At 38.2% G+C, this 12,533-nt stretch overlaps 1 protein-coding gene across 1 annotated transcript in view; it reads right to left on the bottom strand.

Moving 5' to 3' along the window:
• Positions 1 to 10,921, bottom strand: part of Tnfsf11 (TNF superfamily member 11) — a 32,074-nt gene extending 21,153 nt beyond the window's left edge. Inside the window, exons 1-2 of the mRNA XM_027928927.2 lie at positions 10,691 to 10,921; positions 3,660 to 3,827 (exon numbers count right to left, since the gene is read on the bottom strand). Coding sequence (XP_027784728.1) covers positions 3,660 to 3,827; positions 10,691 to 10,921 — 399 coding nt within the window. The remainder of the gene's footprint in view (positions 1 to 3,659; positions 3,828 to 10,690) is intronic.
• Positions 10,922 to 12,533: the final 1,612 nt, after the last annotated feature.

Raw genomic sequence — 12,533 nt, 5'->3', positions numbered from 1 at the left:
ATGTGATATTGTGCTTATGTCTGGTATTTGTTACAACTGGATGGGTTGGTTGATCTCTCAATAATGATTGCAGCCACACATGTAATTTTGCTTTATGGATTCACTTGATATCTACGTTAGAACTAAGAGTAAAAATTACAAACTACTAATAAATGCCTAATACATCATCCTATTTTTAGCAGTGTCAAGAAAAATAAGAAATCTGATTATATTGGCAAGTTGTACAGAATATCATATTAACCAATAATCCTCATCAAAGGATAATTCATTTGACATATAATTAATTAGGCTAGGATAAGAGAAAAGTAAAACCTTGGATATATAAAAAAAAAGATGTGGCATCGTGCCTGGAACAGCACGTATACTTAACAGATGCTGGTCGATTTTAATGATAAGATATGGATAGCACTCATCTCCTCCCTGGTCTAGGGAAAAGAAATGGTATCTTATATCCAGTACACATTGGTTTGTTATAATTTGCACATTACACCAATATGCATTAGTATATTATAGCCATTTTTAAAAGGATTACTGTGTATATTATTATCTATGTGAAAAAGTTAAAATCCGATGGCGCAACAAAAACAAATGCGAAATAAATGAAATAAAGTTCTACTCATCTTGTTAGTCTTAATAACCTATTACTAGAATTAAAACAATAACAAAAGAAGTTGATTAATTTTGCCTGCCCAAAAATCTTTGTCCTTCTGGTTTTCCGGGTGCTGAATTGCTCATAATTAATGTTACTCATTTGGAATACTGAAACATATCTCCAAAAGCCTCCCAAAATAGTAAAAATTCTGCCAGTTTTTGCTTATCAACACCTTTAAGTACAAGATGGCTTTTTATACTATCTAAGCAGTCACTCAGAAATCTTGAAGGAAATTGATAAGTCCTGATGGGGCAGGTAGTGGAAGAAAATTCCATAAACAACAGAGAATGTTAGAGAGCCATTAGATGGTCTGCATTTGCTTTCCCTTAGGACATGATGAAAGGCTAACATTTTTTTAAAAAGTAAACAAATTGTTCCAATCCCACTTTTTAATATCTAAACTATGTCCACTTATGGAATACAAATTATATACTAAATTATATACACACCAACACCCACATATACAGATACACAATAAGATCTACTCGAAGGTGTTTGTTCTTTTCTATAAATTTGTCTGCTATCCTTTACCCAAGTTATACTGCAACAATTACTATGCCTATACATACATAGTTATGTCTGTATATTATCTAATTCTATTTTAAATGTCTCTGTAGAGTTTTCTAGTTTTATTTATATAGGCCTTGTACGTTTCTTATTACATTTATTTTTAGGGCATTTATTTTACAAATTACATATGGAATTGTTAATTCATATTTTGTAATTATTGTTGGAAAATGGGACAACGAGTGATTATTACTTATTCATTCTTATAAACAGATTTGTTTTGTTTTGCCTGTAGCCTTTCAGTTACATTTGAATTTTCCTAAGTACATAATCATGCCACATGCAAATTATGCCTTCTCCTCTCTTCTATTTTCTTATTTTACTGTTTGTTATAATTGCATTTCCTAGCACCTCCAGAAACAATGTTAAATATTGTGGGGACAGTGGGCCTCTTTCTTGTGTTCCTCGCTTTAAGAGAAATACTCCTAATTTTCATCCTTAGCTAACTTGCAGTTTGAGATATTTCTGAAACATCAAGAATCCATCTAACTGTATTTTCTAATGGAATAGTTGCAAAATGTTTTCAGTCACATCTCAGGCTCTAGGAAATAACATGTTTTTCTTCTTTGACCTATTGTTAAGATACATTCTTGGATTCTTATAGTAAATGTTCAGGTATCTACTTTTAATATTATTTATTTCCAAAATTATGTTGGCTGGTCTTGAATACTATTTCTTCCATAATAAACTAAAAAGATACTTTATTAGGAACAAGAGCATCAAGGAAATTAAAAGTTTATCTCTTTGTTTTAAGGAGATAAAATATGGGTTGATATAAACAGAAAATTAAGACACAATAATTTACCTAACTGAAATCATTTGAATAAGGGATTCAGCTTTCAATTAAAGATTATTCCTGCCGGGCGTGGCGGCCCATGCCTGTAATCCCAGTGGCTCGAGACTGAGACAGGAGGATCTCTAGTTCAGAGCCAGCCTCAGCAACTGCGAGGCACTAAGCAACTCAGTTGAGACCATTCTCTAAATATAATACAAAATAGGGCTGAGGATGTGGCTCAGTGATTGAGTGCCCCTGAGGTCAATCCTCAGTACTCCCCCCGGATAAAAAGAGAGAGATTATTCCTAGTACATGTATATAGCTGTTTGTAGATTGATCACCCAGTATTTGAGAGAGAAGCTTCACAGACAGAGTAAAAAATAAACTAATGACATGAAACATAACAATGAAAATGAATAGATTAGCAGAATTGCTATTGCTGTAGCTCAAAAATTATAACGTAAGACAAAAAGAACAATGAAATTAAACCACATTTTATACATCTATTGCATAAAGTTAAGCACTTACTAATTATAATGAAAAACTGATTTTCATAAGCAATGTGCTTTTTATACATATCAGAATATGTATGTTATTCTAAGATACACATTTTTACAGTATAATATTCCTGAAATTAAGATGCAACTAGAATCTATGATGATCGTGTTCAATTTTTTAATCAATATCTTTTCTTTCTTAGATAGCATGAGATAAAGAAGAAGCTGAAAGTAGGTGGTGTCTTAAATTTGATAAAATCCAAAGCAAACCTAAACTCTACGTGGGTTACAGACATTTACCTCTGTTAGTTAGTTTTACCAAAAACAGCTTCATCTCCCTACCTTTACTCTGATTGATAGATACACTCATAAAAGTATGCTATTGCTCTATATGGATTTTTAAAAAATAAACTAAAATTATATTTAGATTTAATGGTTTTGAGGACTCCAGAATTTACTCTGAGATGATAAGAAATAATCCAGGCAGTTGCAAAATAGAAGTTGGGATGTATAGATGGATGCAGATGTGGTGCCGAAAAGCAATGCACATTCTTTTGTTGTTATTTTGTTTCGCATAGAAGTCACTATTTGGGTTCTACCCATTTTTTGGTGGAGCCAGTAGGTAAAATAATTCTGAGCTACAGAATTCTTAGGTGGTTTTTTTTCTAGGAAATAAAACAGGCAGCTATTTTAGAATTCTGCTGTGCATGCTTATCTTTTCACATGCATGACAACAAAGGCCCAGTTACAATTGCTTTTCATCAGAGCCCCTGATCTCAGATGTAGAAGAGGGGATCCTACCATTTCAAAACTAATGTAAAGGAAATAGCTACCAGGAAATCCTGTGAATCTGGGGAATGGTTTCTATCTTCAGGAATTCAAACTAGCAACCACAGGGCACCTTTGTGCTCTTTCCAAGTACAAATTTAAATCCCTCCTCTTAAATAGAAGGGAAAGAAAAGAATTTTGCTTGAATGTCTCTGTATGCCATAATTAACCACTACTACTTTGAAAGAATTCTGCTAATCTCTTTAAAACATTCTCTTTAACTCTTTTACAAATCACTAAAATAAAAAGAACAGAGTCAATAGCACTTGGCAAGTTTTAATATTTGCTAATTGTAGAATCAGCAAGGGCCCTTAACTTATTAACCTCAGTGTGGACTTACCTTTTGCACGGCTCCTTGAAAGGCCTGTTTAATTCTCCTACACGAATCAGGTATTAATTTTGTGTCTTCATTCTCCAAAGTTGTGTCTTGCAAGTCTGCATTTTCATGGAGTCTCAAAATTCTATAAATGCAGTGAGTGCCATCTTCAGATAGTCTATTCGGATCCATCTGAGCAGGGAGAAAGTAAGGACATTAGGAGGGGTTACTGTTAATTATTCTCCTGTTTAATAAAGTGTGACTTGAGAACAAAAAAGTTCATTCTTGCAAGAGTTTTTATGTCCCCAATGATTAACAGTTAATATAATTACCCTTCAGTTGATGAAAACATTGACTTCTAATTCATTTTGATGAGTAGCTAACTATCATCCACAACCAAAGTGAAGTTGGGTGGTAGATTTTCATAATCAGAAATGTGTGATTCACAGGGAGCTTCTCAAGACTAATAACCTGAAAGTCCTCAGAGGGAGGGCATCAAGGAAATCACCTGTGACCAGTAGAGGTAGAAAAAGGTTTTGTCTCTAAGACATATGCAGCAGGCTAGATGGGATTTTGAAGCATACATAAATCAGGGGAAATTAACACCATCTCTAATCCCCATACCTGCCTGGTCTTTTGCCTTAATCAATGAATATTTTAATCATCCAAAGGGAGAGAGAAATCTATTTCATAACTCTAAACCAAACCTGAAGCTTTAAGTATAATTCCTCTTTTAGTTGAAACTCTCTTCGGTATTTCTCAAATTGGAGTAGTACATCTATCAGAGGGTGTTTGGAAATATATGTGGGATATATTTGGTGTCACATTAGAGTGGGGAGGGCTGTATAAGCATCACCTTGGAACAAGTGTATACTAGGGAATGCTAAAATTTGTGTAATGTAAGGGATTGTACCACCTACATTATTCTCTGGGTTCATTAGCTGATCATTTGGTTAAAACAGGTATCTAGCACCAGCACTACTTTAAGCACTGCTATACATTGCCTGTCAGCTCCTGACAGGCAAGCTTCCAGTGTTTTCTGGCAAGGGCTCAGGCAAACTTTTGCAGTGGTTTCAACTGCTAAATAAAGAAAACTGATAATCAGCCATAGATATTTTAATAATAATAGTTTCACTTGTCCTTTCTTTTAAAAAATTCAAGGTACTTTATGTGCATTTGCTTTTTAGTAGATACAAACTAGACCCCAAAAAATTGAAAAAAAAAAAGGAAGAACTGCATAAGTTTACATTAACCAAAGCTCAGTCAGAATTAATACTAAGTCACTCTTTCAGTCAGGTGCTGTGGCGCATGCTTGTAATCCCAGTGACTTGGGAGGCTGAGGTGGAAGGATCGCAAGTTCAAAGCCAGTCTCAGCAATGGCAAGGTGCTAAGCAACTCAATGAGACCCTGTCTCTAAAGAAAACACAAAAAATATGGCTGGGGATGTGGCCCAGTGGTTGACTGCCCCTGGGTTCAATCTCCAGTACCAAAAAAAAGGGGGGGGGGAGTCACTCTTTCTCTGATTTAATTAGTTTTTAAAAAATATAGGAAAATATGTACAGGTTTATTAACCAACCATCAAAAATAAAATGTAAAGTATTCCATCTATATCTGAAATTCCCCAAAATGAAATGACAGCCTTTTAAAAGTATGCACTCACAAAGGCAAATTTTATTATTCCAGTCTTGCAAATACAAGGATGATCTATAATCAAGAAGTACCACCATAAAGCAAAACTATTTGCAAACTATGTTTATTTCTCCTATTTTCTTTAGAATAATTAATGTGAATCAGAATGTGTGAGTGTTTATAGAAGAACAGCTCCCAATCACATCATTTTTTTCTTTTTAAGGCTCATGTTATGGTTTAGATATGAGGTGTTCCCCAAAAGCTCCTGTGTGAGATAATACAAGACCTTTCAGAGGTGAAATAATTGGGTTATGAGAGCTTTAACCTAATCAGTGCATTAATTCATGTGAATAGATTAACTAGGTGGCTGAAGGACATTGGTCCCTGAGGGCATGATTTTGGGGTGTAGATTGTGTTCTAGTTGAGCAGACTCTCTCTCTGCTTCCTGATTGTCATGTGCTGAGCTTTTTCCCTCTGACATGCCCTCCTGCCATGATGTTATGCCTCCCCTCCAGAACAGAGCAACAGAGTTGGCCATCTATGGACTGAGACCTCTGAATCTGTGAGCCCCAAATAAACTTTTCTTCCTCTAAAGTTGTTATTGTCAGGTCTTTTGGTCACAGCCACACACACACACACACACACACACACACACACACAAGCTGACTAAAACTGCTCACTTATGCCTAAAAGTATCCTACAAAATCAAGAAAGCTTGGGCAACCAATATGAAGGGTCACCAAGTTCAGACCTCAGAAAAGAAAGCAGAATCATGCGAAGACCTCAGCTGGCTTAGCACCAGAAAAATGTGGAGCTGAAGGAACAATGTGCCATTCATAGAGCAATGCCTGGGAACCCTACCATTGGTTAAGCTTGAGTCTTAAAGACAAACTAAGCTGTGTAACAGGAGCAGTGGTCCTCTGCATTCTCAGTACTCTCTCAGTGGAGTCCAAGCAGCCCCAGAAACATGGGATCACCAGAAGCTTGTCAGAAATTCAGAATCTTAGACTCCACTCGGGCACACTACCTATATTAAAATTAGAGAAATGATGTCTTAAAATGTCAAGTACACAAACATATAGATTTCTGCTCTTAAAATGACATCAAATTTCTCTGGACACTAGTTTTAAAATCAGTATCACTAATTAGTATGAAAATACTGACTCATGAATAATGGTTTGATGATTTGATACAAATAAATAGAATGCAAAGATCTTCTCCTTTATCTCTTAAAAAAATGCCAGAGCCCAGATCTTACTCCCAACCCTGGGCCAATTTCATCAAGATCTCTAAAAATAGAGTCCAGTTGTTGAATCTTTTCCCCAAGTACTTGGAAAATGTAGTTCAGATCCACTGTTTGCAACTCAAGTATGTTTAAAATCTCAATTTTTTTTTCCCCAAAGAAATCTTAATTGCATGTCATAATTAATTTTGATATACTCATTTATTTTGTTTATTTAAGGATCACTTGTTAGAAATCATTTTTAACCTACAACTAAATGTCTTTCTCCTTCCAATGTACAGGAGGAAAGAGGTGAACAGAGGTTTGGGGCATATGAGGCCAAGCACATACACAGGTCAACTTCTATGTGAAGGAAATGCAAAGCAGGGAGCAGGATTAATGACAGAGACACAGCAAGCACTCATTGAATGACTAAATGAAGGTATCTCCTACCTAACACCTAACACTTGGCACACAACAATCTAGATAGAGGATTGGAATGACTGAAAACTTGTATTATTTTAGCTAGTAACTAGATTATATGCACATTATAAATTAGAAATGAACAAATGTGGTGCAAATCACTGATAGCATCTTGAGTAAATTAAATATGCCAGGTACTATACTAGGTACCGCAAAAAAAAAAAAAAAACAGTGAGCGAAACAGGCAGTCTCTACCTTCATGGAAATTACACTCAACTGAAGAACACAATAATTCCACAAAAGATCTGAGCAAACTGAGTTACAAATGAAGTCACTGTACCTAGGCGTGTCTGAAAACACTAAATCTTGAATATCTGATTTTAAAAAGGTGTTTTAAAATGCACTTATCAGATGAAGTGGTACCTGTGAAACAAACTTTTTAAAATATAAACTTCTTTGAAACTTAATCATTTGTTGGGTTCAATGAGGCAGGATGCTTGACATTTGTGCTACTTCGTTATCTTTTTTTTTTTTTTTTTTTTCCCAAACAGGCAGCTAGCACATCTCCACATCAGATTTTCAGCGGGGAGGTTTGTCCTGGGTAAAAAGCAGCCAAAGAGGTTGGTATGCGCATTTTGAGAAGTTGAGGGGAGGCGTTAAAAGGGCCAAGGAGCTTCAGTTTTCTGAAAAACTTATCTTACAGCTAAACTCTAAACTTTGAATTCGTTATATGCATGTTTTTAAAAATGCACAAATATTACAAGCAACATTTTAGAAGATTTTTTTCTTTGTAAACCAAAGTATGAATACTATGTGTTAAATATATAGCACAAACCACATGCTATTTTCTCTTTGGCAGGGTTGGTAGGGGAAAAGCCAATCTACATTGGATCTAGTACATATATTTAAAACAAGATAAACTAGGCATAAGCAATATAAAGCAGTCAGAGGGACTAATTCATTGTTAACTATTGAAACATGAACTGAGAATGGGAAAAAAATTTTCGAAGTTGCTAATTTTTATACTTCTCTGAGCATCCTTCTAAATGCATCTAAAGCTTAAAAAAAAAAAAAAAACTTGTTTGTTTCCTAAGAGTTTGCATAACTTCTTTCCCCTACCTTTATACTAAAACAATAAAATTGGATTCCTTTATCATTTTTAACTGAAGTTATAAACATATTCTCTGATACTAGATGATGTCCTTTTCTTCAGATGAATTCAGAAATCCCAAGTACTTGGTCCACAGCTTTCAAAAAACTTCTGTCATTTGGCACCAAGTTCTGATTCAAAGGACCCGATAAAAGCAAAAACGTTGTCAGTGACAACATTTTGTTTCTTAGCCAGAACTATGAAAGAAGACCTTCAAAATAAATAAAGGTGAAAAAAACTGTAGATTCAACCCCTATTTACCCGTAACCCAGCTACTACAATTACAACACATGGCCAATCTTATTTCATTTACAAGCAATCACTTTGCTACCTTCCCCCACCATCAATTATTTTGAAATAAATTCCAGACACCAAGCATTTCATTTGTAACTATTTCAGAACCTTTTCCTAAATGATTAGGATTTCTTTAGGAATCAAATGTAGATACTAAACTCAATAAAATGCTATCAGAGCTGGTGGTGTATTCATATGAACACTTTACTTCTAATACCAGTTCTTTACTAAAGGAGATGACCTTTTAAAAATGTAGTGCAGAATTGGGTGCAGAATAATAACTAAAATGTTTTCATAAGTCTTAGAGAACCCCAATCTTCGCGGCAGTTAGGGAAATTGTACTCAGAAATCTGATGACATTAAAGTCTCCTAAAGAAAAACTTAGAGCTAAGCTTACTAACTCACAATTGTGCTTTGGGGAAAGGTTTTGAATGTTTTGCTGTTATTCCTGTGCTATCCAGATGATGATAGGTGACCATCAGGACAGATCTCTCAGCCCACTCCATTACTGGAATTCCTTTGTGAAAGCTGAACAACTGGAACAAAAAGTCAGCTGGTCACTCTTTTCTACAGAGCCAAGCCAATTTCCATCATGGTCCCTAGAATTCCTCCATTGCCCACTGCTCTATGTTGAACACTTGCTTCACTATTTCAGCTGGGGAAATGCCATGTCCCTAAGGTGGTAAAAAAGATAAGAGAAGGGTAGTATCATTATTGGAGATATCCTCTGGTATATGGCACCATGCATATAGTAAATAGACATTGTGTATTGAAATAATTGATTCTGAAGTCACATTCATAGCACAATTTAGACTCTCAATACACAAGCATTAAATGAAGGTTGTTAACAAAATGCAGGATGGGAAAAATGGATAAACCATTCATTTGTTTTTACCTTTATTTTATTTATTTATTTTTATGTGGTGCTGAGAATAGAACCCAATGCTTCAATGTGCTAGTCAAGCACTCTACCACTGAGCCACAACCCCAGTTCCCAAACCATTCATACTTGACTGCAAAGCATTCCAATGAAGTTTAAAAATTCATTTTCATATGAATTTGTGTAATCCATGTCACAAGCAAACCACTCCAAAAATTGTGTTTTAGAAAAAAATCTCACCAGGGAAAAATTATGTTTATTAACATGAAATTACAAATTTTCTGAAGGATTGCTCATAGCATTTCTATTTTTGTTTTCGTACATAATTACACTAGTGCTATAAAATGCATACTAATGAATAATGAATGCTTATCAGAAAACCTGTGAATGAAAGTGGGAGTTTAAGATGCTGGCACATGTCAAAAACCCATGCAATCCAAGCAATGCAGTGTTTTGATGCGTTCAATTTGGTTTAGTAATCACCTTTGAGTCTGAAAACCAATGAAGTCCAAACCCAACTTTCTTTTCCCATAAAAAAAAAATGCACAGTCAGCCCTCCACTTCCTCTGAGAAAGAGTTCACAGCACTAGACAAGAATATTTGAATGAATCCAACCAACGGCACTGCAATTTCCAAGAAAACACAAGAGCATAAACCACCAGAAAGCATAATATTACAAATTTACCCCTTCCTTTCTACTATCTCCCTGCAGTTCTAAGCCCTCCTGCACAGCCTCTTCATCTTTTCGAAGGTTGGTTACCGGCTAGATTGAAGCGAGGCTGTGCCAGCACACATACCTTGCTTCCTTCCTCCGCCCACCTCACTGTCAGGCTCGTGGGGCTGTCCCTCTTCCTTCACCCCTTAGAGCTGAGCCCCACAGGACAGCGAGGCAGCAGCACAGCTCCTGTCTAGGCGACTCCAGCAGCGCTGTCATTCTCACAGCTCATGCCCTGGGCTTCGCCCCCAGGACTTCAAAGGCTGAGGGCACCTCGCGGCCCTCCAGCACTGGGGCCAGGAGGATACCTGCAAAGCAACCAATCCCAGGAACTGGGTGGTGGGCGGGAAGCGAAAAGGTCAATGCCCGTCTGAAGGCGCTCATTTTCCCCCCTTAAGTGGACTTAAGTTAATCCTTAACTCCAAGTGAGAAATGGAAGGGAGAGAAAGTGTGCAATGACTTCCAGGAGAGGTGAGCGGCCCATGCTATTTCCGGAGGGGGGGGGGGATTCAAATCCAACATCTGGCCCGACACGTGCAGCCTCTGCACGCTGCAGGACACGGGTGTGGATAAGGAGAATGAGGCAGGTGCGCCCGCGGTCTTTAGCCTTGGAGTCACTTTCCCCTCCTGAAGTGGCAAGATCAGGGGAGCCGAGCCTGGTCGCCGGACTCAGTTTCCCTCCACTGCTAGAAGGAAAAGGTGACGGCGCCGACCACGCGCACCTGGGGAAGGCGTCACTCACCTGAGCTCTAAAGTAAAGGAACAGAGCGACGCTGCAGACCACCTGGCCCAATCCCAGCCCCAAGAGAGCCACGAACATGGAGCGTGAGGCCGCAGGAGGCGAGTGCGACGCAGCGGGTGCGGGCGGCGACGGGGCGTGCAGTGGGCCCTCGTGCGGGGCGCCGGAGCCGCCGCTGCCCATCTCCTCGGAGCCGCGCAGGTACTTGGTGTAGTCTCGGCTGGCACGGCGCATGGCGCTCGGCCGGCTCTCTGGGGCGCTGTCCTCCCTCTACCGCTCCCTCCCTTTCTCTTCTGCCCACCGCCAACTCCAAAGGCAGCCTCGAAGCAGGCTCGGGGCCAAGCGGGACCTCAACGTGGAGCGCACTCTGGGAGCCCGGTGGTGGCTCCTGGATCGCGGAGAACCGGCAGGGCGCCCTGGGCAGCCCCAACTCTTATAAACCGCATGGAGAGGGCTGGCCTCCGGAGCCAATCAGCCCTGGCGAGGCTGCCTCTTCCACTCCCACCTCTGGCTCCCCTTCCTTCCTCTTGCCCTCCCTCTCTTCCTCACTCTCTTACTAGAAGGCCTCCTCCCCATCTGGGCCCACAGAAGAGGCTATGAGTGGTTCCAGGGGTTACTGACTCCCTTGTCCATCCTCAGCTGCCCTTCTGGAGATCCAAAATATGGTCTGGGGAAGATGTAGAGGAGTCCTTTGGGTAAAGGAGGAGGGGTACATCATGGATATTTCTCAGAGCAGTTCTCTAGGCCTTGGTTTCCTGAATAGGATTTAAAAGGTTAATTTGATTATCTCCCAAGACCCTTTTTGGATCCTTCCCAAAAATTCAGCAAGGAACATCCTCAAGGATCTTAACTATTTAGCCTCTAACGTGGTTCCAAATATAGCTACATAGACTCCCAGTTTGGGGAAGACTTAGAAGATTCCAGAATTCCCTTCCCAAAACACTGTTTCTGTATCTTCAAAGTAACTTTGAGAGAGGCAGGTTGTGTGAATGCGGTAGCAGCGAGCCTATAAACACCAACACAGAAAGAAAACCAAAGAATAGAATATAGGGGTGCCGTGCACAGCCAGAAGCAGGCAATCCAGGAGGGCCAACGCAACAGGAAGAAGTGTTACAGAAATCTGGTAATAGGGTTAAATGTTAGTTTCGTTGTTAAAGAAAAGTTGATCCGCTTGGTGAAAAAAATTAAAATATAGCATAGCTCACAATTGTTCTGATACATCGTCAAAGGGAAGGAGGGAAGTGCTGGACAATTTAAACACATAAAACTTAGAATATTTCCACTTTTTAAATGATACTTATTTTGCATCTTTTTTTCTGCCTAGTTCTCTAATGGGTCTTTTTATTTGCAACATTTATCACAAATAACACATCATTGAATTATTAAAACAATTCTTCTAAATTGAACATTTAGAGCTCAGTGTTTGTTAAAGAAGAGTGACTGAGGCCTGGGGTTGTAGCTCAGTGTTAGGACGTTTGCCTGGCATGTGTAAGGCACTGGGTTAGACTCTCAGCACTGCATATAAATAAAATGAAAGTCCATTAACAATTAAAAATTTTTTAATAAAAATAAAGAGTGACTGAGTTGTATTTTTTAAAAAAGTGTTCATACAAATGAAATGATTATGTGTATGTTTATCTAAATGCCTCGAACATTAATGTGTGTGTGTGTTTGATAGGGAAAGTGGAAAAAAATATTTTAACTCCAGCAGAGAAATAATTAACATCAATCTTCTATTCCATGCAATCTTGGCTTCTTTCTACTTTTCATTTATTAGCTTTGGGAAGTAGGTTTATTTCCTCCTCTCCTCCTCCTTTCTCTTATTTTTCTTCCTTATTTGGAAAAC

Source organism: Marmota flaviventris, chromosome 4 (genome assembly GCF_047511675.1).
Source record: "Marmota flaviventris isolate mMarFla1 chromosome 4, mMarFla1.hap1, whole genome shotgun sequence".
In the NCBI taxonomy this organism is placed as follows: domain Eukaryota; kingdom Metazoa; phylum Chordata; class Mammalia; order Rodentia; family Sciuridae; genus Marmota; species Marmota flaviventris.
Note: the sequence above shows the minus strand (reverse complement) of the source record. Positions and strands in the feature narration are given on the sequence as shown.